At 44.9% G+C, this 25,696-nt stretch overlaps 1 protein-coding gene across 3 annotated transcripts in view; it reads left to right on the plus strand.

Moving 5' to 3' along the window:
- The window catches only part of PACS1 (phosphofurin acidic cluster sorting protein 1), a 77,123-nt gene extending 52,275 nt beyond the window's left edge, over positions 1-24,848 (plus strand). For 2 of the 3 annotated variants that reach the window (XM_077920025.1, XM_077920024.1), the window contains exons 11-24: positions 582-662; positions 774-889; positions 3,571-3,709; positions 4,667-4,774; positions 6,094-6,200; positions 10,024-10,178; positions 11,182-11,292; positions 11,984-12,086; positions 13,075-13,117; positions 17,547-17,589; positions 18,283-18,418; positions 18,904-19,130; positions 19,347-19,466; positions 19,872-24,848. In XM_077920025.1, the coding sequence (XP_077776151.1) occupies positions 582-662; positions 774-889; positions 3,571-3,709; positions 4,667-4,774; positions 6,094-6,200; positions 10,024-10,178; positions 11,182-11,292; positions 11,984-12,086; positions 13,075-13,117; positions 17,547-17,589; positions 18,283-18,418; positions 18,904-19,130; positions 19,347-19,466; positions 19,872-19,984 (1,602 nt within the window). In that variant the 3' untranslated portion in view covers positions 19,985-24,848. The remainder of the gene's footprint in view (positions 1-581; positions 663-773; positions 890-3,570; positions 3,710-4,666; positions 4,775-6,093; positions 6,201-10,023; positions 10,179-11,181; positions 11,293-11,983; positions 12,087-13,074; positions 13,118-17,546; positions 17,590-18,282; positions 18,419-18,903; positions 19,131-19,346; positions 19,467-19,871) is intronic. The other variant, XM_028711202.2, reaches the window with a different exon arrangement.
- Positions 24,849-25,696: the final 848 nt, after the last annotated feature.

The following is a 25,696-nucleotide window of genomic DNA, read 5'->3' on the forward strand; positions in this document are numbered from 1 at the left end:
TGAAGGGGTGTGTGTGTAGAAGGGATCAAATTGGCCAGGTGCAACAGTTCCTGTGATTTATATTCATATTTATTATTTTTAATATTTAAAAGGGGATGGGGCAGCAGGGCAATTTGGAAGCAGTTCTTTAGGTGCTGTTAATCCTGCAATTAAAGTTTAGTAACAAAGAAAATGGGAAAACTTGCCCCAGCACTGAAGGCTCTTCTCATAGAAAACTCCCCTCTAGAGCATGGCTTGTGATCAGTGGTGATGGGTGTTGTAGTTCAACAACTACTGCAGGGCCACATGACACCTCAAAACTCTTTGCCTTTCCTCTTCTTCTGACTCCAAGACAAGTTGCCTTCCTGAAGGACTAGAAACCTCTGTTTGGAAACTGGGTTTCTCAGGGATTTGAAGGGTGATTTACCTTTGATGCTAAGGATCAATTGTTGTCATTTCCAATGCTAGGAAGTAAAAAGGTCCTAGTTTTATAATCTGCATAAACAACAAATCACCTAGTGATTGTAGATATGATCCTTCTGAATCACAGCTTGCTTTTTTCATTTTTTCCCTATGTCTCTCCAATGCTGTTCTTTATCCAGATGGAAGCATCCATGGGGGACAAACTGAAACCTACCCGGAATAAAAACGCAGATGACAGTATCAACGAAGGAGACACACTGGTAGGTACATTTGTCCTTTATACTATTGGTGAGGACATTTGCTAACAGCAGTAATCACCTACTTTTATGACTAATATTTATTCTGAATGCTCTTCCTCTTCCCTTCTCTAGGAAGGAAACGGTCAGGATACATTTGGAGACTCAACCACCACCTTGGTCATCCCAGAAAAAGTCAAGACACCTATGAAGACCAGCAAGGGAGATCTTCAGAGCATGGCATCACCTAGGTAGTAGGCATCAGGTTTTGCTTGCTTACATATTGCTATTCTGAAAATTGGTCAGAGCACTCTGTCAGCTACAGCAAGGTTGGGGAATTTGTGGCTCTGCAGAAGTTGCTGGACTCCCATAAACTCCAGTCAGCATGGCCTGTGGTCAGGGATGATGGGAGTTTGTAGTCCAACAACATCTGTAGGGCCACAGATTCCTTCCTTCCTTTAGCAGCAGCATATCTGAAATTCCTGTGGCAGGGCAACTAGCAGCTTGTATTTTTGCCAAAGGGATAAAGATGAGGATAAAAAAGGCCATTTCCTCCTCCCTGCAATTGAAGAGCACCTGCCATCTTTTCTTGGGAGGTTAGCATCAAATTCTTTAGCTAGCTTGAAAAGAGATTTTACTAAATTCATAGAATCATAGAATCATAGAGTTGGAAGAGACCACAAGGGCCATCGAGTCCAACCCCCTGCCAAGCAGGAAACACCATCAGAGCACTCCTGACATATGGTTGTCAAGCCTCTGCTTAAAGACCTCCAAAGAAGGAGACTCCACCACACTCCTTGGCAGCAAATTCCACTGTCATGAGTGGAATTTGTTCATGAGTAATTTACCTAGATTGCATGCATACATGATTTGAGTAACACAAGGGGGGGGGGAGGTGTCCCTACCTCAATGAACTTTTAAGTCACAACAGCCAGGGACAATGGAAGATGCACTGAATGAAATATGAGCAAACTGCAGACACACATATTTAGGCTTCATTTCAATAGGAGCTGAGGACTTGGGGGGGGGGGTGTAAACCAAAGGCTGCACAGAAAAGGAGGGTTTTGAGGAGGGGTTGGCAAGAGGCATGGCTTACGTAGACTTGTCAAGGCATAAAAGGAAGAAAGGGGTGAGTTGTATAAATGAGGAGGAAGCCCAGGGCAGGTCACAGGTGAGGGGAGGTGTAACAAGGCATAAGGGCAGAGTTTATTTTCAGAATGCTTTCCATCGACACTGAGTAAACCATACCTGCCTCTCCCAAGATTGATTCATTCTGTGTTCTCCAGTGAATGCTTGCTGCCAAACAATGGTGGTGGGTGAGCATGGAAAGATTCACTGGGCTGGTGGCTGCTCAAGAACTTGCCTCCTGTTGTGCATTCTGAATGTTCATGGAAATGTATATATTTTTGGGGTGGGAGTGAAGAGGGTGACTCTAGCTGCCCATATGTCATGCATGGAGAATCTTTTCCCTCTCCCAAGAGCTGTGTTAACTTAGTGGGTAAGGCAAACCCATGCACCTTCCCACACACTTACACCCATCCCACCACACACCCCATTCATCAGCCTTCCATTCATTTCACACTGTCCCTATTCCATTCCTCTTCTCCCACCTCCTTTCTCCCAGCATGGCAGTTATGCTTTAGAAGGAAGGCCTCACTTGTGCTAAGCCTAAATGTTGCACTGTGGGAGTGCTGTCAAGGAATGGAAACCATGGCCTAGATGCAAAAGAAGTGGGCCTTCACCACCCGTTGCTCCTCATGTCTTTCTCAGTTGAATTGTTCAGTTTTCTTGTGGCTAGTAGTGACTCTTCAATCACAAGAGTTCAGCACTCAGCTTCTGATAGCAAACGCTGCAGCTTCAGCTAAATTCCTGTGACTCAGGCACCTGGGTAAGAATTTGACCCCCAAGTGCTCTGCTCTGTTAGAAGTCTTTGGTTGTTACCTGAAATGTGCCACATTTGCCTTTCTCTGTGGTGCTTGGGGAGGCAGCAGATGACTACTGCTTAAATGCAAAAGTGATACATTCCCAGGGCCCCTCCTGCTTCTCCCTTTGCAAAGCAGACGCTTAGCAGCAGACATGCTTGGCAGCACTATATGTTTGTTTGCTCAGCTCCTCCTCTCTTTGTTTCCTTTTTTCCTTGTTCAGCGGTGGCGGCAGCTCTATGATCCACTTATTTCCAGAGGGCAGCAAATTCTCAGAATGAAGCACATGGTTTTGTCCTTCAGTTTGCACCTTTTGCTGAATGCCTCAGATGGCAGCAGAAGGTTGGATGTGCCTTCAGGCTCCCTCAGGCTCATTACCATTCTGGGAAATGTCACTGGATAGAGGGGGGTTTCCTTGTAGCATCCAATTCAAGACTGAATCTACAGCTGTTTTTCTACCTGCTTACATTGTGATTCCTCTGAGCGTTGCTCTCTTTCTCCATATCATGAACTTGCAGTAATTGATACCCAAGGTTATGTGCATTCTTCTTTTTCCCACATTGCCACCAGGTTCCTTATGTTTCTTAACATTCACTTTACGTAGCTGATATAGCCTTAAGGGTGTTCATTTTTCTCTGCAGTAATGAGGGCTAGAAACTTGGCAGTGTGTGTTATTTTTGGGGGTTGTAAGATGTTAGATATTAGATGTCACACTATGGTAGTAAGCCTGCAGGCACAAACACAACCTTGCAAATAATTTATTGTCTCAACTTAGTGGAGCTAGAAAAAAAATCCAAGGCTCTGTTGGCTGACTGGCTTGCTTCCTCACAAGTATTAAATGTAAGATGGGATCAGTTAGTTCTGAGACTCTGCTAGTTTCTTTGCAATGACCTTGGATCAAAGTTTCTGTGTTCCCCTGCAGGTATAACATGGTTTGCATTCTTCTTTCCATGTTCAGTAAGTTTGGAGATGATGAGGCATTAATATCATTGTTTCTCTACCGGTCACAGCAAAATGGACAGTGCTGCACACACGCCCCGGCAGAAACGCAGCACCCCACTCAAAGAGCGTCAGCTGTCAAAACCCCTCAGTGAAAGAACCAACAGTTCGGACAGTGAAAGGTCACCAGATCTGGGTCATAGTACACAGGTAACCAGCATTCAGAGATTGCAGCTCTGGAGCTTAAACACTCTTTCCCTAATTTTGGAGGAGGAGTGGAGGTGGCATTCCTTAAATACAGACTTGATAAAAGCCAACTGTTGTTGGAGTAGCTAGTTGCTGGAAGCTTATTTGAAGTACTGCAGTATCTTTCCAGTTGTATGTAGTCAGCTCTAAAGAGATCCTGAATCAAGTAGGCAAAGTTGTTTGTTTGTTGCATTTACATCCCATTTTTCCTCCAAGGAGCTCCAAGGTGGCATACATGGTTCTCACCCATGCATGCGATCCTCACAAAAACCCTATGAGGTAGGTTAAGTTGAGAGACAGTGATTAATCCTAGGTCACGTTAGGGTGCTTCATGACTGATTTACGATTTGAACCCTGGTCTCCCACCTCCTAGTCTAGCATTCTAATCACCACGCTGGAATTTTTGCTTCTAAATTTAAATCCAAGAAGGGAAGGAGATTGGAGCCAAATGGTTAGTAAAGGGTTAAGAGCATTTGTTATGAGAGACACAAAACCTTTCCCCCCACTATTCCTCAGACTTGGAAGCTTGTCCAAAGTCCTCTTTTTATTTTCTGAGTTTTCTCCAGATACCAACCACTTATGTTGAACTTTTTTTTTTACAGCCACAAGGGCTACAAGTATTTTCCCCTTCACCTGCCCAATAAATATAGGCAGGAGGAATATGCATTTCTCAAATTATAGTGACCTGCTGAGGAGTAAATAAGTTGTGGGGGAGAATGTAATTTCCCATAGTATTAAAAGTTGATCTTAGAAGTATTGTCATACAGCAAGAATAAGAGGAATGCTTCTCTTTCTCTCCCCGTCCCCTCTCATGACATATGCCTTCCTGCTCCATGTTGGAGATAAGATTATTTTGCTTTATATTTGAGTTAGGAGTTATGTCAATGAACCATGCTTAAAAAACCATGCAACTTCCCCCAGCAGATTCCTCGCAAGATTGTTTATGATCAGCTGAATCAAATCTTGGTGTCAGACTCAGCCCTGCCAGAAAACATCATCCTAGTGAATACTATTGACTGGCAAGGCCAGGTAAGGAGGGTGTTGCTGTCCGTGTGTCTTTCCGTGTGTCTGTCCTGTTCTTTGCACCATCCCAATCTCTGGCCAACAGAATTAAGTAAATTGAAAAAAAGAATGTGTGCAGTTGTCCCTAACTGGTTCCATTTTCTGAGTGCAGAATGTAGCTTTGCCTGTAGAAACCTAGACTTGCTCCCCAAATATTAAGGAATGCAAAGTATTGTCATTATTATTATTTAATAATAATAAAACAAGAGTAATACTCTTATGCACCATTGGTAAATGTAACAATTTACATAATAACATAAAAAATAGGTAGGTCCCTACCCCATGAAGCTTCCAATACAAATGTTTACCAGTACTAAGATAATGGGTGGGGATGACCTATTATTACTAGTTAATAAAGGTAATTTCCCCAACCATCAGAACCAGATCCTGCAATTCAGTCCCAGCAGAATAAATTATTCACTTTAAGCACATTTTTTCATTGTTGTTTGATTTATTAGGTAAACTTAATTTAGCATTATTGGCAATCAGAAGTGGTTGTGCTTAATCTGTGTCACTGAAGCTAAGCTACATGGAAAATTAAGCACCAAGGGGACTGTGCAATATTGGCAAGAGGATCAGCAGTAGGAATGAAGAGCCATGAAGAAATTTTTCCCCTTCAACTGGCCATTAAAATTCATCCCAAGCCCTGTCTCATGTCAATATGTAGAAAAAAATCTATTTATCTTAACTATATCATTGAGGCTGTTTGGTTAGAAGCCAGGTGTCTTATATAGAATGAAAGTTAGCATATTCAGAATTTGACAGCTAACCCAGATTCTTCACTGAATGTCATGCAGTCACTGAATGTTTCTGCCAATGGGAAAAGGGGAAGGGTACATTGGGGCTAGTGAGAGGCCATGTCTGGGTTGATTATCTTGGGATTCTGCTTTGTCCCGTTGAACCCTCCTTCGTATCAGCCAGGACCTTAAGTGACTGGAACAAGATCCTCCAAAAGGAGGGAATCATCTTAAAACAAATGGGTCTGTCACACAATATTTCATACCCATTGTTGTCCCATTGCACCTTGATTGCTTTCCCTCCACTCGTACCTACTAGGGCAGCAATAAGATGGGTTTCAGATTTCCATCACCTGAGTCGTAACTGTGTCTTGTTAAGCTTGTATCCAGGGTGCTGAATGGTGCTGTGTTACCAAACCTTTTGTCTGAGGTCATGTGGCCAGTGATTGCTAATCAGGGAAGAAGGGGTGTTGTGTGGCAGTTGTGTAAACAGAGCACCAAATCCCTCCATTGCTTGCTTGCTTTGCTTACTACTTGTTTTACTTCCAGTATGTAGCTGATCTCCTTCAGGACCAGAAGAAGCCAGTTGTTTGCACATGCTCCACAATTGAAGTGCAAGCTGTCCTCTCTGCAATCCTCACGAGGATCCAGCGATAGTGAGTGCACAAAGCTATATCTGCGGTGTCCCCATTTTTATACTATGGAATTTGCCCTGAGATGGGAAAGAAAACCAGATTCCAAATTGCTTGAAAAGGATGCCTCAATCCCCTTTGATTAGGGCTGTCCATCCTTGTCTGCACTTGAATAACTGAAACATCACTTAATCCTTAGAGCTAAAGACTCTTCTCTGGCAGGAAGGATGGGGGAAGGATGGTCTTTATATCTGCAAGGTTTCAGTACTCAATGTGTTTACAAAGGCACACAGAGAAAAGATAACGGTTGTGTACAAGGCATGCTTTGACTTCAGCCATAGGAAGGGAGCACAATCCTATAGTGAAAGCTGCCTGTATGCAGAGTAAGAAAGGGGGAGGGAGGAAGAATTCAGTGTAAGCGCGCAAATCTCCCATCTGGGTTTGATGCCTTGTAGTCAATAACCTATACATAGATGAGCTGCAGATGTGGAGCATCTGTGCCCCTTCTCCACATTTTAAAAGTCTCAAATTCTTCCCAGTGCCTCTTGCAGGACGCTCAGTATTGGGAATATGTGTTCTGAAGTTACGGTTCTTATGACCACAACTCAAAGAGGACACATTGCAGGTCAATCAAAGAAGACACCTTGCCAAACAACAGTTCATTGATGACAACCCAGTTCCTACCATACAGGATTGGCATTGTCACAGATCTCTGGTGGCTCCATTGCACATTGCTCTAGTATCATGAAAAGCAAAGCAGCTTGAGGGCATTGATGCAGCTGGAGCAGACACATCCATCGGCCTCCCCCTAGTGTTCTCCCTCATTCCTAAAAATATTTTATTTGTTTAATCATTAGTTCTTGCACCTTCAGTAAAAGCAGCTTCCAGGACAGCCACTGTGGAACTTATTGGAAAATATTTTAACAAAAAGCAACCTTCTATTAAAAACCACAGAAGCAAACACAGCATCATTGGTGGGGCTAACTAGAATAATTAAATTGCTTTTGAAATAAAAAAATAGTCCAGTAGCACCTTAGAGACCAACTAAGTTTGTCCTGGGTATAAGCTTTTGTGTGCACACACACTTCCTCCGATACACAGCTGCTTTTGAAAGTTGCTTTTGAAAGGCTTGGGAAAACAAAAGGCTTTAACCCAGCATGACAGTGAGGATGAGAGTCAGGTCAGCCTCCGGGGTGGGTTCGACGTCCAAAAATACACCCTTCACAGCAGTGGCGGAGCTAGGGGCTTTGCCACCCGGAGCGGGGTGGTGGTGGCATGCCACCCACGCACAAGCGTCCCAATGGAGGTGCCGCCCGCGGTGATGTCACCCCCATCAGGGATGGAACCCGGGGCAGACCCCCCGCCCCCTTCCTACACCACTGCTTCACAGTTGCCATCTGCCTGACTTTATAAAATGAGAGTGCTCAGGAAAGGGCCTTGGAGTTCTTAAGCTTAAATGCAGATGTAACCTTTCTCTAGCACATTCTATTGTTACGTGGGCTTGAGTCACCAGAGGAACAGCAACTACGTTGTTTCAGTAACATAAGGACAAGCTCTCAATTTTTCTTTCCATCCAGCAACATAATCCAAGAAATAAGATTTAGTTGTGTGCTCCTGGCTCCCCTGGGCTTCTTTGCTATTTTCATGCCAGAGTCATCCTGGAAGCTGCTGAAATGCAGGTCTGCTTTCCTAGCATGACTGGCTGCCTACAAAAGAGGCTCTGCACTCAAATTCCAGCATCTTCCTCTCTCACAGCCATGATGGGAAGTCAATGCCCATATAATTAGAAGGACCTTTCTTCACTGTATTCTTTGTCACTGCAAGATGACAGTGGTTGGAGAGGGCAAAGTGCAAGTCTCCCAGGACATGATTCACACTATACTGTTTTGTCAGGTTAACTGGAGTCATCACTTAGCTCTGGAGGCTGTCTAATGCCAGGGCACAGGCCTCAATACATACAGAATAGTAATGAGTGCCTTCTGAGCATGTGCTTGAGTACCCACTGTCAGCTACCAAACATGAAACGGATCTTTAAAAGCAATGCCATACAGGATTGAGCCCCAGCACCTCTTAGAAATTAAGCAATACATGCAGAAATTTGGCTGTTGTTAATTTCAAATTCTGCATTATAAAGTAAAGATGCCTATGTATTTGCTTGAGACTACACCTTACTGAAATTCAAGGTAGAAGACATCTCTGTGCTTGTGGGATTGGAGGTCAAGGATTAGGTTTGGCTCTTGCCTCATATCTCCCTGAAGTTCCTGCTCCTCATAGACTCCACACTGAGGGTAAAAGTCATGGGTAGGCAAACTAAGGCCCAGGGGCCAGATCCGGCTCAATCGCTTTCTAAATCTGGCCCACGGACGAGGCCTGGAATCAGCGTGCTTTTACATGAGTAGAATGTGTCCTTTTATTTAAAATGCATCTCTGGGTTATTTGCGGGGCCTGCCTGGTGTTTTTACATGAGTAGAATGTGTGCTTTTATTTAAAATGCATCTCTGGGTTATTTGCGGGGCCTGCCTGGTGTTTTTACATGAGTAGAATGTGTCCTTTTATTTAAAATGCATCTCTGGGTTATTTGTGGGACCTGGCTGGTGTTTTTACATGAGTAGAATGTGTGCTTTTATTTAAAATGCATCTCTGGGTTATTTGTGGGGCATAGGAATTCGTTCATTTTATTTATTTTTTCAAAATATAGTCCAGCCCCCCACAAGGTCTGAGGTGCAGTGGACTGGCCCCCTGCTGAAAAAGTTTGCTGACACCTGGAAAAGTAAATGTTCAGGTTCTTAGAGTTTGTAAGCTTTCCTGGTCCTGCTTAAAACAAAAATACTGTGTTACGTGTTCTCATTGTGTCTAGAAGCAATAAAGCTGTAGGCATCATTGAGGGGTTTAAATGCATTTTTCTCCAGCTCGTCAGTGCCCTCTAGTGGCCTTTGGTCATGCTGCTGATTTACATGTTAAGACGGAAGCTTTGAAGAAGTGCTCACTTGTTCAGTGTGAAGGAGCTTAGAGTTCACAAAAAGTGAATCCATCCCACCCTCATAAAATACATTTAAATTGCTCCTTCAGATGTATGGAGCATGCAAGGTTGCTAAGAGCTGGGATATGGTCTGCAGAAGGTTGTCGGCACATTGTAAAAAAAAAGGTGCAGCTTCTATTTCACCACTGTGTGGTTTGTAATGTGTGACAGGGAGATATTTATATCTCCTAATGTGCTTGGGCAGTGCAGATCATAGCTTCTGAGTGCATGTTTACCATATGTGATATCACACATACCTGGCCTATGCACATTAGTGGACACCATGGGAACCCGTGGTGGCTAAATGAGAGCTCATATTTTCCCGTAAAGTATGAAGCAGCCTTCTAACTGAGTGTGAGTGTTGACAAGCTAGTAAATTACAGTGCATTTAAATTAATGGCCTAGGAGCCATAGGATTGTTGGGAAGTAAGTGACTGTGGTCCTGATCCGTGCCTGAATGAGAGAACCTTTAGGGCTATCTACAAGGAAAAGTTGGAGATAAATGAAATAAAGATCCCTTTGAGAGATCTGACTGTGCTTTCATTAAGCCTTGGCATGTATTAAGGTCCGTGGTTATATAGTCCTTAGTCTGGAGAAGCCAGAGTTGTATTGCTGTGGCACCTCCTATTTTAAGGAAACAGTTCCTTGCAACTCCCTACTTGGGTGGGGTGTAGGTAGATCATATGCATGGTTTTCTTTTCAACACTAAGATAGAATTCCCAGTTCCACCATTTCTGTTTTTTGCCTTCTACAAGTAGATACTACTATGAATGCAGAGCCTGACATATAACTATCTTAACTGCCCTCTTCTTTCTTTCCACCCATCAGCTGCAACTGCAATTCCTCCATGCCACGTCCTGTGAAGGTGGTGTCTATTGGGGGGCAGAGTTATCTCAGCTCCATCTTGAGGTTTTTTGTGAAGCAATTGGCAAACAAGACATCAGACTGGCTGAGCTATATGAAGTTTCTCATCATCCCACTAGGTAATACCACCTGTGCCTGTGGCTCGCTCGCTTGGTAGGTGGCTATTGAGTTACACATCTGAAACCCAATAGTTCTACATTTCAGTGACCCAAAAGCCACCAGGTGTAGTAGTTCTCTTCTTACAAACAGAATGAATGAGCTGAACTGACCTACCTTCCTCCACTCAGTCCAAGAAACGAAGCCACCAATACTTGCCAAAAGCTCACTCAATACAACATTCTTTGGTTTTTGTTTTTTTACAGCCCATGATACCCTTCCTCAGAACCAGTGGACTCAGTTTCAGTTGTTGAGGGCAAAATTTAATTGGTGGGTCTGAGCTTTTAAAAACATGCTTGCTCAGTTTTTGAGGCTGTGTTTTCATTATGATGTGGTACTGAAGTAGGGAATGAAAGGCAAAATGTTGAGGAGGATGTTTCCTTTTAATAATGAGTGACATCTTTTGTTATCTCATACCTAAGTATTTTCTAAAGTCAGTTTGGTTGAGTATTTGGGAATAAGAAAATGCTTAGGTTTAAGCTAAAGCTGGTAATCAATTACAAAAATAATAATTGCTGAACAGCCTCAATTTTTTGTAGTGAAATATGTGATGGTTTACTTAAAGGAGAGTGAGTTTCCCAATCATTGGGGGTAGTTTTCTTTCGCTAGAAGGAGAGAGAGCACCCATTTTTGTCTCTGAATAATAAGAATCACTTTACAAAAGGAGTGTTGTGGTAAAGACAGTTGCAGTTTCTATTTTTTGGAGAGTCAATGGCTTTCTGATGCCAAAGGGTCTGTTGCCTCAGCAGCCATCTGTCGGTGCTAGATATGTGTAGCTTGCCAAGGAAAATCATAGCAACACAAAGGGAGAGGTGGGATTATTAGGTTGTTTTTGTTTTTATTATGTATTTTGTGTTTTTATATTGTGATTTTATGTTATGAATTGCCCCGAGACCTCCGGGTGTAGGGCAGTATACAGATTTAAATAATAATAATAAATAGGCCTTCCTCTCATTTCTCCACCAGGTTCTCACCCGGTAGCCAAGTACATGGGCTCTGTGGATAGCAGATACAGTGGTATGTTTCTTGATGCCACCTGGCGAGAACTCTTCAGCAAATCTGAGCCACCTATGACGGGTAAGAGCAAGTTTTCAGTTCACAGTGAGTGATAGAAGTAACATCTTTCAGAAAGGTCTTTATTCTGTCTTGCCAGACTGAGGACTCTTCTGTATGTGTGCTGCTTTTATGTAAGTTAGAATCAAACTAAGGTGAGAAGCCGAAGAATTAGTATGGGCCTTTTGGTATTACATCAAACCAGTGCTTGGTAGATGTGGACCCCTCCCTGTGTCCAACTAGTGTTTAATAAAGACACTGTTGTCATTGGCAGTCAAAGGTAGGCCATAATGTCATTTGATAGAACGAGCAATTCCAGCCAAGATGCAAAGTCACCTTTCCCAGGACCCTTGCAAGTTTGAAGACAACAGTGAACTACACATTGATCAGCAGGATTATGGGCTAGGTGGCAAATTTGGGCAGCTAGAGTTGGATGGGGCGAAATAATGGCATTTAGCACTGATGTTTACCACACCAGGATGGGGTCCATACTTAACGCTTGCGCATCTTTTTGTTAATCCAAGTTCTCCTGCCTGCCTCTCCCCATCAGCCACTTCTCTGGCTTGTCACTCTTTGTGCCTCAGTGCAGATACCATCTCATGTGTATCTTAAAGCCAGCATCTTGAAGGTTCTCCCACTTGCTGGCTTGGGTAATGATGAATGCTCTGTGTGCCTTTCCTGCTTGACGCTCTCTTTGGGTTATCTTCTTTCTCAGAGCCTTTTGATGTGGTTGGCCGGATCATGCAGTATGTCAGTGGAGCAAACGTGACCCACCAGCTGCCTGTGGCCGAGGCCATGCTGACCTGCAAACACAAATTGTAAGTCCTTCCCCATCCATCCCTCTGCAATGGGCTTTGGATTTCAGCGTGGTGGGTGAGTGGGCTCAAATTGCCTCACCCACATAGCCAGAAGAAACCTAAATGTGAACTATAATGTTTGCTGTGTCTGTATTTATTGAAAGTTCATTCAGAATCCCCTTTAGCATGCCCTTTCTCAGTCTTCATTTTGTATGTATGCAAAGCAAGACAGACAAGCTACTGTAAAAAAGTGGAAGGTGGCTTGCTTGTGGTTCTCAAGGAAGGCTAGTCTGTGCATTGCGATGGACTGGTGAAAGTGTTGTGGGCACATTGCAATCATACACACACGCGTACTCACTTCCTCCCTGACAGCAATTAGGTTTGAAAAAAGTGTGTTGGCTTTCTCTCCCCACCCCCAAGCCTAATGCAGCTAGAGATTATCTTCTTGGAGAGTATTGCTAGGGAGGCACAAGTCACTCTTCCCTCCTCAGCTGCAGTTTCCAGGAAGGTCACTTCCTTACACACAGCAATTAAGCCTGAAAAAAGAACTTCTATTGGAGCCAGGAGAAGGTTTCTTTCAAGCCTAATTGTGTGTGGCTGAGGAGGGGGGTTAGCTAGGGAGAAAGTTAACTGTGTGCCCATCCCCATGTGAAGCTGCTGTAAAACAATCAGAGCTATAAATTCTTTTGGAATCTCTTGCATATGGAATTATTGGACCCATGTCGTACCCTTTTTTCAAGAGTCCCAATGTGAAACCCGTTGCCAAATGGAAGCATCCTCCATACTGAGGCTGTAATGTGATAGGACTGACCTTCCAGTCTTCATGTTCTTTTTTTGTCTGGTCGTGTGCCTGCAGAATGCTGTGTCTTGAAGCCCTAAGTTTATGTTCTTTTCATTTGTCAGATACGTAAAATAGAAAAGAAGGTGGAGAAAGCCTTTGCCTTTCAGCATTGCTTGTTCTCTCTCTTCCTGTCATTTGGATGTTTAATGGCTGTTTCTTTACCCACAGCCAAGATGAAGATTCTTACCAGAAGTTCATCCCTTTCATTGGGGTAAGAGTTTTACATATCTTGGATTTTTCATCTCTGAATACGAACTTATTTTATTCAGGGCCAGTTTACCTGAACTCTTTTATAGCTCTGGTTACTTAGATAAAGCCTACTTTTCAAAAACAAATGTGTGCGCATTTCTGTAGCTGTAGTTTAACTTTGGCAGCCACCTCACTTGCAGAACTATCATTTTCACCTACTGTGTTCCTTACCCTGCTGATGCTGAACAGAAGTTGTGGTTAAAATTCAGATGTGGTGGTATTTAATCAAATGACATTGTGTAATTTAGCTTGGGCTAAATTTATCTTTCTGAGTCGAGGACTTGGCAGTAAGCCTGACTGGATCCCATCTGATGAGTGGTGAAGTCATAAACAAGTGAAAGCAGGCTTCCCATGTTGAAGATCTCATAAAATTAGACTTGTTTGTTTGGTTTTTAAATACCAGTTTCACTGTCCCTAAATTCAGGCAGCTAGCAGAATGTTGGGGGCGGTTGGCCAGTTTGTCACCTTGCAAATAGAGAGGCTGCATACCTGAAACATGGTTTCCTTAGTGCAAATTAATGAATGCCATAGTTAATTTGCATACATTCCAGCCATGGTTTCACCTCCTGGTTTGTGGGTAATCCTTATCCACAGCTATGTTTGCACCAGGGGGCAAAGCATTAAGTTTGCAGATCGCTGTAAAGTGAATGTAGCTTTTTTAACACCCGACTTCACTTCATCCCTGACGGTCAGAAGCAAAATAAGGAAATGATGACAGCAGCACTGTTGCAATCCACTTGCAATCTGCTAGATATTGGTTAGCATCACCATCCCTTCAACACTTCACTGGTTACTGCTGCCAAGAAAATGCCAGAGGTCAAAAACTATGCAGCTGCCTATGAGGAGATGCTCTAGCCCCAAGCAAGGATGAAATCATGTTGGGGAAAGATGGCTTTATTCCCTTGTGGCCACTATGCAACCTTTGATGAGCAGTGCTTGTAGCATTTTTGTCACCACTGCCTTTTTTTTTAAAGCTCTTAAACATTTACTGTGTTTGCATTTCTGTTTTTATTATAAAGTGCCTGTTGTCAGTCAGAAAGTCAGTCAGAATGTAAACATTTCAAATAAAATAAATAAGCTTGCACATTTGAGATCAATGCCCCCCCCTTTTGTTTCCATGGGCCACTTTGTGCCCTTGCAATATACAATTGCAATATACAAGGCAGCTCACTTTATATTGAAATGTTACATGAAAATACATCCTGTCTGTCTGTGATTTTTGATAGTGACTGAGGAAGGCCAAGCGGGGTGTACTTGACTATATTTTAATGGTTAGAGGGGAAACTGTTGCCTCACCTACATCACCACTGATCTAGGATTATCTTGACTCTTTTATTGCTCATGATTTTGGGGGGTAGATGGTCACAAATAATTATATGGAAGAAACCTTTTCTCTTGCCAAGGCACTCTATCTCAGCTTTTGCAATTGTGGTGTTATAAATCTTTTGGAGATTTGTTACTTGCAGGCTTCTGCTGCATCCTCAATAATTAAATCTGTTTCAAAGCACAGATCTCCCAAGGGAGGGCACCTGCAAAGCAAAAAGTTATCTTTCTTCTCTTGTGCATAAGCTCCTGCCTGGCACTCAAAGTCTCTGCTAACAAAATTGCTCTCCCTTTTCTCTTCCCACCCTCACTCAAACACATTGGGCTATGTTTGACAAACTAACCTCTGCTTTGACACAGAGGAGGATCTTAAAGGTTAAAGAAAGCTCATTGTGTTTGCTAGTGTGACCATTAGGTAGAAATGAGGGATACTGGCCACTGGGGACAACTCTTTCCCTGCAAAGGAACTAGTGTGCCTGGCAAGAAAGGCGATATCCCCACCCCCACCCCAAAAAAACCCCCCTGCAAAAAGCTTATTTGCTCTCCTTTTTAAAGCACAGAGGAAATATGAGTCAATCTGAACCAGGCAGGGGTGGAGGGAGTGACTCAGCAGACTGTGACCCACAAGTGTGCACTGGAACTGCTGATGTGATGACAACCAATTAAGGCGAAACCTCAGATGCATTAGTTTTTAGAATGCTCTCAAGCCCCCGTGCTATTTACAGAAGGAAAGTAAAAATGTGTGCATTATTTGATAGAACAGTGTGGGGAGCCTGAGAGTTTCACATTTCAGGCTGTTAGCTTTTTTAGAAATGTTGGCAAGTATATCAGGCAGACCTCCTGGTTGCGGGGCACATCTGAAACACAGATCACCTGGTGGCAAGCAAAATCCTTCTCCAGCCAAAGAGGACTCCTGGCACAAAGCAGAAAGTGTGGCCTTGAATCAACACTGCCAGAACAACCAAACCTGAACTTTGTGAACACTTCTCTCATTCCATCAAACAAGCTCTAAGGAACTGCCCCAGAGACAGTGTCGAAACAAGGTGGAACCTACACCAAAGATGCAACCTGCAACACAGCTATGATCTCTTTTGGCAAAAGAGAGCAGCAGATCTCCAACTGGTTTGAGGCCGGCATTAAGGACATGGAGCCTGCTATTGCTGCAGAGAGCGAGGCCCTTGTGAACTGCAAGCGTGCAGCCTGTGACAAGGCCCTTGCTGCACTGAGAAAGACAAGGAGTGGTGCCAAGCAGATTGCCAGATGATGTGCCAGTGACCACTGGCTAAAAGCTGTGACGGAGCTGACAGTGTCACTGCTGACAGTGGCAACACTTTAAAAATGTACAAATGCATGAAAGACAGCCTTTGGAGTTTGGAGCAACAATCGGGAAGACTGCACCACTGAATACCTTGTCTGGAGAGATCATCACAAACTGCGGCAAGCAGATGAAGCAATGAGCAGAGCACTATCAAGAACTGTCCTCATGGGAAAACATGGTCTCTGACATAGCAATTGACAGCATCCAGACTCTTCCTGTCTTGGAAGCGCTAGATGTCTCTCCATCCCTTGACAAGCTGAAGAATGCCATCAACTCTCAGGCATGTGGTAAAGCCCCAGGACAGGGCAGAATCCCAACAGAAGTGTTGAAAGCAGGTCTCAGTTCCTCCCTCATTATGCACCTCCATGCAGTGTTGGGGAAAAGGATCTGTGCCACAAGAGATGTGTGACCCCAGCATTGTGACCCTCTATAAGAGCAAAAGTGGCCACCATGATTGTAACAACTACCTTGGAATCTTCCTGCTGAGTACTGTGTTATTCACTGACAGGGTCTATCCTGAGTCACAATGCTTCAGAGCTCATGTTGAACAATCAACATGATTTTCTCACCGCACCAGCTGCAGGAGAAATGCTAAGAGCAGAAACGACCTTTGTATATCGCCTTCATAGACCTGACAAAGGCTTTTGACCTTGTCAGCCCAAAAGGACTGTCCACTTCTAAACAAGATAGGATGCCCACCTAAGCTCCACAAGATGAGCATGTCCTTCCATGAGAACATGCACAGCACCATACAGTATGACAGTTCATCCTCAGACACCTTTATAAGAGTGGTGTGAAACAGGGCTGTGTTCTCACTCCACCTCTCCTTGGCTTGTTCTTCTTCCTGTTGCTCTCCTATGCCTTCAGCTTGACCTAAACCCACATTCCTAGCATGTTCTCACTTCCGTTTCAGCATCATCTATGCTGGTTTGGTCATGTACACAAATGGAAAAGATGACAGGATCCCCAAGGGCATGCTCTATGGGGAGCTGGCTTCAGGCAGTAGGCCTGTTGGCAGACCAACTATGCATTGCAAAGATGTTTGCAAACATGACATGAAGGCTGACAACATTAACCCTTCCACTGTAGACAATTGCAGTATCTGGAGACAGTCAGGTTTTGTATCCACAACAGTGACCAGAGGAGGAATGACCACTAGGAGGAGCACAGAGGGAAGATACACCATAGAGCACCTGTGGCAGCAAAACTGGACATCTTCATCTGCCCCACCATCGATAAAGCATGTCTCTCCCATATCAGTCTCTACAGCTACAGTAGGCACTGTAACTCTCCAATGGTTTGACTTTATCTCTGAAGGCGCACTCTTCCATTTGTCTCCTAAGACAGATGGATGCCAGCAACAACAGATCAGGCCAAGAGCAGAGGGCCACACTTCTACTATTTAGAATAAGAAAGAAGGGGAGAGAGATTTTCATGCTTAGTCTCCAGCAGCTTCCTGGACTAGGTCCCAGTTTCAGGCCTCAAACAGCTGATAGTAAATACTGATCTGGGGACAGATATGGGAAGAAAAACCCTAGGCATATGCTATGAATGCCTTGTTTTCATTATAGTTCTGGAAGGGTTAACCGTCTTGTGCTTCTCTTCTATAACTTTGAGATAAAGTGACTTTCCTTAGGAAGGTCAAATGTGTTTCTTTTCCACCTGTAGCTAAATTATTTGTCAGGCTTTGTTTTTGAAGTGATTTGCCTTCATTGTTTGCTCTCTCCTTCTCACTCCCTGCCCCCTGCAGGTGGTTAAAGTGGGCCTCATTGAAGACTCACCTGCGGCTACAGGTATGACACACCCCCTAAGATCCCTGTGCTGCTTAGAGCAAAGACTGGTTATCCTAGTTACTCCACTTCCTCCATTAAGTGAATACAAGCATGAAAGTGGGTGATCTGCTTCAGTAATATTGACTAGGAAATAGCTGACACAGCTTGACAAAGCATGAAAAACCTATGCTTTTTATAGTATGCTATAGCTGTACAGTATCTGCCAGCAGTGATTTCACCAGCTGGAGTGCTAGGAAGGGTCTGAAAAGTGCCTGTAAAAACTTAAGCTACCAGGATGGATCCATTCCAATACTCTATGCCTAGAGTGGGGAGGTCCTCATGCAGCATTGATCCCACCTCTCTCTGCCAGCCACCGAGCAAGGGTATCTTAAGAGGCGGGTGGGGATAAAGATGTCAAGGGATGCAGCCTGCTGTTCAGCTGACAAGTGTGGAATAAATCCCACGTGCCTATCTATTGCTCAGAAACCCCCAATCCCATTCCTGAGACCGTTTGGGAAATGCTGGCATAAGTATTAGTGCCAGAGAAACTTTAACTTATGATAAATGCATTGTAACTAAAACTGAAAGGCTCAGCCTGAGAATTAACATTGTAACTAAAACTGAAAGGCTCAACCTGAAAATTAACATTGCTTCTATTTAGCAGGTAAGCAAGATGTGTTCTTCTTCTCCATCTCATGATTTCCTTCTTTGCAGGAGAGGGAGATGATTCTCCCATCATCAGCCTCACAGTTCCCTCCACTTCTCCCCCTTCTTCCTCTGGGCTTTCCAGAGACGTCACTGCCACCCCTCCATCATCTCCCTCTATGACTAGTGGACTGGCTGTCATGGGGTAAGTCTCTGGGTATGAAGACACTTTGTGTGGATGGTGGTTGTGCAATTTCTCCTTATAATGTTAGGAACCCTGGACACATTTGCTGGGAAAATAAATTATGAAAGATCCTAAGAGCAAAGTAAATGCCACAGATGGTGTAGACACCACTGTCTCTTTACTGTGATCATATATTAAAATACTATTCTAGTCAGTCTCCCGAAGTATCATGGCATCAGAGCTTAATCCCCTGTTCACTCTTATCTCCAGAGTGAATTCAATAACCAAGATTTATGCCTGGCTATCATCAGTCACCACATAATTATCTCCATTGGCAGCCTGCCAACAAAAGACATTCAGTCCGCCATGTTCTTCCCCTAAAAGTCCAAAAGCCCCTTTTTCAAATATCTGTGTTGTCAGCGCAAATATGTCAGTTAGCAATAGCTTTTTCAACAATCAAAACTTGCTCATGTTTCTTTCCATTTTTTCCTGTCACTTGATCACAGGTCCCCCAATAGCCCTTATGGCGATGTCATTGGGCTGCAGGTGGATTATTGGCTAGTTCAGGCCACGGAAAAAAAGAAGGAAGGGGAGAAAAAAGACGCCAGCTCCAAAAATACACTCAAGAGTGTCTTCCGCTCGGTGCAGGTGTCACGCCTTCCAAACAGTGGGGAAACCCAGTTGTCTGGGACCATGGCCATGACTGTTGTCACCAAAGAGAAGAACAAGAAAGGTGAGTTATGGAGAGTGGCACTTCCTCTTTACTGGGGGTGCTCCTTCCTGGAGGGCAAATTGCCAGCAGGCCTTTGCATGATAGCCTGCCCCTTGAACCATTTAGCACTGCTGAAGACTTACCCTGCAAGTCTTGCCATAAGCGTGCCAACTCTTCTACTTCGTGTTTTGAGAGAGAGACTCGTTTTCACTAATTGGGGGTCCTTGTGCTTTCTAGTTCCCACAATTTTTCTGAGCAAGAAACCCAAAGAGAGAGAAGTAGATTCCAAGAGCCAAATGATTGATGGAATCAGTCGGCTGATCTGCTCTGCAAAACAGCAGCAAACTATGCTGAAAGGTAATGCTTGCCCCTGGGATCAGGGATGCCTGATGGTACTGAAGGTGACTGGGAAGGATTTCAAAATGGTGAGGGACCTGATAAACTAGAAGCGATTTCATTATATTATTTCTTTATAATAATTTATAGTGGGGTAGGGAATTGGATCCAGCCAGAGCCAGAAGTGACCAACTCTTCATTTCTCAGCACAGCTGTTCTGTTGGGGAACAGAACAGAGTTCAGTGGATTTAAGAGGTCCCAGATTCAATAACTGGAACCAAGCAGTAGGGGATGGGAAAGGTCCCTGCCCCAAACATCCTGGAAAGCCACTGCTAGACAGTTTATCCTGAGTTCAATGTACCAATGAAGAGTACTTGGTATAAGACAGCTTCCTATGTTCATCGGAATCGTCTCTCTTCTCTCTAGTTTCCATTGATGGCGTGGAGTGGAGTGACATCAAGTTTTTCCAGCTAGCTGCCCAGTGGCCAACCCATGTGAAACACTTCCCTGTCGGACTCTTTGGCTCGAAACCGGCCTGATGATGACAACACGGTGGTCCCTCCTGTGTCCTCATCACTCTGCTGCAATGCGGCATCACCTCTGTCCAAACCATCAGCCAAATCAGAGCTGTCCTGTGGTAACTTCACCCATGTTGCATTACTGTGTGTTGATCTGGTCTCGCCAGGGAGGGACCAGCCTCTGGTGCCAAGAGAGATGCTACATTTTTGTCTCCAGCCAAGGAGCCGCCCGCCAATTGCTTTCTCATATTTTTCTGCCACATCGTGTCGTGGGTGTCCAGCCTCCATCTGTGCTGAGTGCATTGCATTTTGGGAACGAATCCCAAAATATATGGATTCTCCTGGTTTCCCATCACTCCTGGCGCACACTCCTTCTCTGAGCTGGCATGCCTGTGTCTTCCTGAAGAATGTGTTTGAGAACTTGTGGTCCACAAAACTTCGCCTTTAACAATATTGTTCTTTTTTACATTTTAGCTTTTGCTGAGCCAACCGAGAGCTTTACTGAGCACCCACTCTCAAAGTTCTCCTTTTCAACCTCAGCCTTTCCAAAAGCACAAAGCTTGCAAAGCCCACATTGGCTGTTGTGTTAGCAACCAAACTCAACCCCATCTGGCTCTTGCCATTAGTAGGCAAGGCCCTTTCTCCTGCCGCCAACCCATCCTGTGTCACATTGCTAGGTCAAACATGCCAGGTTGGTGGAAGGAGCCTCAGCAATCTTGCACGGTTGCCACTCCTTGCAAAGATGAGGAGCAGAAAAGTCAGTTGTAGGGAGCTAGAAGCAGACACTTTTCTTGAACAGGCACACCCACTGCTCTCCCCTGGCTGTGTCCCTTCACTCTGTCATGTTTGCACTGCTCTTTTCACACACTTCCCCTCATCTCACCTTCAAAGTGTTTTTTAAAAGAACTTAGGTCACCTAAGATACATTTCCATTTCTTTGTAAGACTCCACTTGCTAGTGTGGCATCACAGTGCAGTGAGGGGTGGGGAAGGTTGTCCACCATACTGAAGAGTTGGATAACTTCATTAGACAGCCTGTCCTGAAACTCACCCTGTTCATCTGTGTTTGGCAACAGTTCTGAGAGGTGTGTACTCCCAGCCACATGCCACAGTCAAGAGGAGAGGCTACACCTTGTTCCTCTGCCCTCTTTCTGGCTCCTGAGCCTGCCTTGTGGTGTGATGCATCTCAGCACAAGGAGATACTTTGGGGGGACCTGCTCAGCCATCTGTGCAGTCTACTTGTCACAGCCATTTATAAGGCATGGTTGGGATCCCAGCAGCATTCCTTCCTTTTTGGCATTTCAGTTTTGGGGTTTTTATTTGAAGTGGCCCCATGTTGCAGAGCCTCTGGGAACTCTATGTGCCATACCAGAAGTAGCAGACTTTGCCAAGCATTCCTCTTCTGGGCGCTCGCCTTGGCAGGCAAGAGATCAGCCTTTGCCCTGAGACTTGAAGGGAGCAAGTTGAATAGCTGCAGGGGTTGGATGCATGGCTGAGACCAGAGGTTCCTTGACAGTGATGCAAAATAGCTTTACCAACTGCAACATAGTGATGCGTAAGGAAGGCTGGATAAAAGGCTACTTTTGTGTAGTAAGCCTGCACTTCAGAGGGCAGTTTTTGTGTGCTTGATACGCACTTCTGTCCCTCAAAGACCTTCCCACCTTCCTTCTCCAAGCACTGGCACTCCTGTTTTGTTTTTTGTTTTTTTGCTAAGGTAGTAAAACATGAAAACAAACAGGGGCCCCTGAAGCTGGTATTGCAGGGGACAAATGGGAGCCACCTTGCCTCCTCTCCTAGAGCACTTTGTCAGCAGCTCTGAGGTGCTTCCAGGGAGCTGTGCTGCTTTTTATCTGTTCCTGACCAGCAATAAATCAAACCACCCCTACTGTGGGGTTTGGCAACACATCATCAGCCCACTTTATTGGCTGTTCGAAATGGCTTTGGGGCCATCATAATGCTTAAGCACTTAACTGCTCGTAGCATACAGTGTGGCTCTGTCAAACAGTGGAGCGTACAATCCACATTCAGTCTTTTAGATGGTTTTTAGATTTTTGAATCCACATATATTTTCAGAGGCCCCAAAAATTCAGCTTAAAGTAACTGTGTGTGTAAGCAGAGTGAAATTTTGTCTAGCTGGAAGTGGTGATTCTGGTTTCTAGGCTATTACAGTGGAAGGGGAAATGTGGAGGTGGCAGGGAGAGAGCTGGCTTTATAAATAACTCTTGAGCAATCTGCTCTGCTTCCCAGATTGAGAGAGGAAGACCCAGGCAAGCTCTTTGCCTTCAGGAAGTTTCTCCCCAAGGCCAGTTCTTTTAGGCTTGTCCTTGAGCCACTGCAGCTGTTTCTTGAGAGAGAGATCCCAAGAAGAATGACCATAAGTACCAGCAGCTTTCTTCACCTCATGCCCCTGGGTGGGGTGTCCCCTCCGAGGCTTAACTGGCAGTGATCCCCTGGATCGGATAGCATCCCCCTCGTTGTGGATTCTCGGTGGCAGATAAAAAAACCTGTACACTTTTTTCCGTTTCCTTCTCTTGGCTCCTGCTGCTGTGTCTATGTTACAAATGTGGCTTTTGTACTACTCTGTCCCCAGCAATGCTCTCAGAGCCACAAAGTGAACTTGATCTTGTGCGTCTGTCCTAAACACTGCAGCCCCCTGCCTCAAGGAGGAGATGTCACAGATATCTTGGCATGCTACATATTTCCTTTTGAGTTAGATCTCTCTTTGTGTCCTCCCCACTCATTGAATACTGAATAAACTCCTTGGCTCAAATGTGAGAAAGGAGGTTCATACCGATGTGTCACTTACCCCATGGGCTTTGGGGGCAAGTACTGCTTCCTCTGCATGAAAGGGAGCGGGGTGCCACCCAGAACACGGGGTATTTAAATAAGCACAACTCTGAACATTTTCTTCCTACTTGCTCTGTAGAAATGTTTCCTGTCTCATTTTCATATTCATTTGCCTTCCTCCATCAGCAAATGTCACTTCCAGTCCAGTTGCTTCAGGTCAAGGGTCTGAGAGAGCCTCCAAAAGGCAACCCATTTCCAAGTTGGGAGAAGCAAGGGAGCAGTTTGGCTCCAAGTAGCCAACGTCCAGGATTCTTTGACACTTTGCCATGGAAACATCCACCCTAATGGGCTTCCATTTTAAGATCCCGTTTTTTTAGGTTCGGCCTGTGAAACTTGCGACCTTCCCTAAACTGAGTGGGGTCCACCAGCAGCACATGGTAGCCCACCAGGAGCTCAGTAAGCTTGCTATTGTTGTTCAAAACTTAAAAAATGGAGAGGTTGTTGAGCACCTGTCAGGCTACAGTCAGTGGTGGTGGTGGGCAGCAGGGTAACAAGCTGTGCATGTCAAGAACAGGGTGGAACTTACGAGTGGATGGGATTCATTCAGCAGCCAATCAACTCTGCCTTCACCATGGTTTAATTTTCATGACCTCCTCTTGGTTGCCTTTGGCCAATCGGAAATGGATGTGGGAGAAGGGCAAGTAGTGACAGAAGTCTGTGTCTGTAGCTGCATCCTGGGCTTCTGTAGAAGTGCACACTAGTGCCCCCGCCCACTCCACAAGTCAGATTGGTGCAGTGTTGACACCGTATGTGCCCATCTGTCAGTTAAACCAGCGCAGGACCGCCTCACATGTGTTGCATTATTCTTTGTGGCCTGGCTGTTCAGATTCATGCTTTGCAAAGGCGCACACACACTCTTGCTCTCACAGCTGTGGTCTGGGACAGAGAGGGCTTGTTAAGCTTGGGCTTGTTAGAATTTGTGAAACCACTTGCAGGACTAGGGGCAGACAGCTGGCTTGGTCCCCCCCCCTTTTTTTTCCCTTTATGGTCTCCAGTGTTTAACCTTCCTGCACCCATAATGCACAAGGGAGTGGAAGGGATGTTCATTCCAAGAAGCAGCTGTCCAGATAGCTCTGGAAACCAAGTCCTGCAGCTGCTTGCTTTGGAATGGGTGTGCATGCAGCATCCTCCCAGTGCAAACTGTTGGCACTGTAGGAAGGATCCTGACACCCTATCCAGTCCCTTGGCTTACCATCTCCCCTTCTTAAGTGGGTGGCCCTTTCTCTTCCCTGAGGAATGCAGGTTCAGGAGGCTAAGCTGAATGGATGTGCCTCCGAGGATGGATGGGCAGGAGTCGCTCCCACATTAAGCACTTTGTCCTTTGTGCCTAGCGAAAGGTGAAAGTCACAGACTCCTAACATGGAAGGAAAATCACCCTGCCTCAGGGACATGCAGATGGGCTAGCAACTCCAAGAACCACATCATATTCATTCCCTGAGCATCATTTCACTTGGTTCCTCCTTACCCCAGTACCCACCTACCACTCCTGAGCCAGCCCCCACGAAAGAGCCTACCAAAGAGTACACTCTTCCCCAGGGAATGACACTCCCAGGGAAGAGCCACGGTGGGGAGGCACTCTGCTCCAGGGAGCTCTCCAAGGTCTCTGTTCATTGCTTCCGTACAGCCTTGCCTCAGGCCTAATTTCTCATGTCTCGACTGTTACAGTAAGTGTGTCCATCCGAGGACCATTGTGTTTCCTGTTTTTGCTGTGTGGATTTTGCACATTCTGGAACTTTTGTCTATAAATTCAGATTATCTGGATTTTTGTGTCTGTTATGTATCCCAGCCACTGTACATAAATATGAGTTTTGTATATAATCTCATTTTATTCTCCTTTCTTTTTGTAAGTGTGTTGATTCTCTTGGTTTGTACTGCAGGCTCCAAACGATCCACATTAAGAATCTCTGCTTGTTTAAATGTTGGAGCCTTGTTGGTATTTGATGCATTCTATCCTTGGCGGGTGGGGTCTGTTGTCTCCCCACTCCCACTCACTATTTTTGGAGTTTTTCATTAAATAAATTGTGTTTTTTAAAATAATACTTTAAAATCTCAAGCTTGATCACTTTATGCTTTAGTTCCTCCTCAAAGCTCCTTGGATATGGTCCACATGAGAAAAACAAAGGGGCAATACGAGAGAACCAGCCACTAAGACTGCACTTTTCCAAAATCTAAAAGCAGAGAACTGGGGCGGGAGGCCTTATAGTTGGAATGGAGAAACCGCATTTCAACTTGCTATGTTTTGCTTTGCTTTTCTTTGCTTTAAGGAAATGCACAAAGAATGTGAATACTTTGCAACTGGCACAACAGTCCTCTGGGGGGAAACAAAAGCTTATAAATCACGGAAGCAAAAATATTTTGACACTTTGGCCATGGGTAACAGCAGTGTGGAATTTAAACCTCTCCTATACCTTATACCAGGGGATGCGGGTGGCGCTGTGGGTTAAACCACAGAGCCTAGGACTTGCCAATCAGAAGGTCAGCGGTTCAAATCCTTGCGATGGGGTGAGCTCCCGCTGCTCCGTCCCTGCTCCTGCCAACCTAGCAGTTTGAAAGCACCTCAAAGTGCAAGTACATAAATAGGTACTGCTCCGGCGGGAAGGTAAACGGCGTTTCCGTGCACTGCTCTGGTTCGCCAGAAGCGGCTTAGTCATGCTGGCCACATGACCCGGAAGCTGTACGCTGGCTCCTTCTGCCAGTAAAACGAGATGAGCGCTGCAGCCCCAGAGTCGGTCACGACTGGACCTAATGGTCAGGGGTCCCTTTACCTTTACCTTATACCAGAGCTTCCCAACCTTTTTGAGTCCACTGCTCCCTTGACAAACTACATTTTTCTGCAGCACCCCCGTGGGGCTTAGGAGCTCAATTATGTCACCCTAGCCTGTAGAGC

The sequence above is a fragment of the Podarcis muralis genome, chromosome 16 (genome assembly GCF_964188315.1).
Source record: "Podarcis muralis chromosome 16, rPodMur119.hap1.1, whole genome shotgun sequence".
Classification (NCBI taxonomy): domain Eukaryota; kingdom Metazoa; phylum Chordata; class Lepidosauria; order Squamata; family Lacertidae; genus Podarcis; species Podarcis muralis.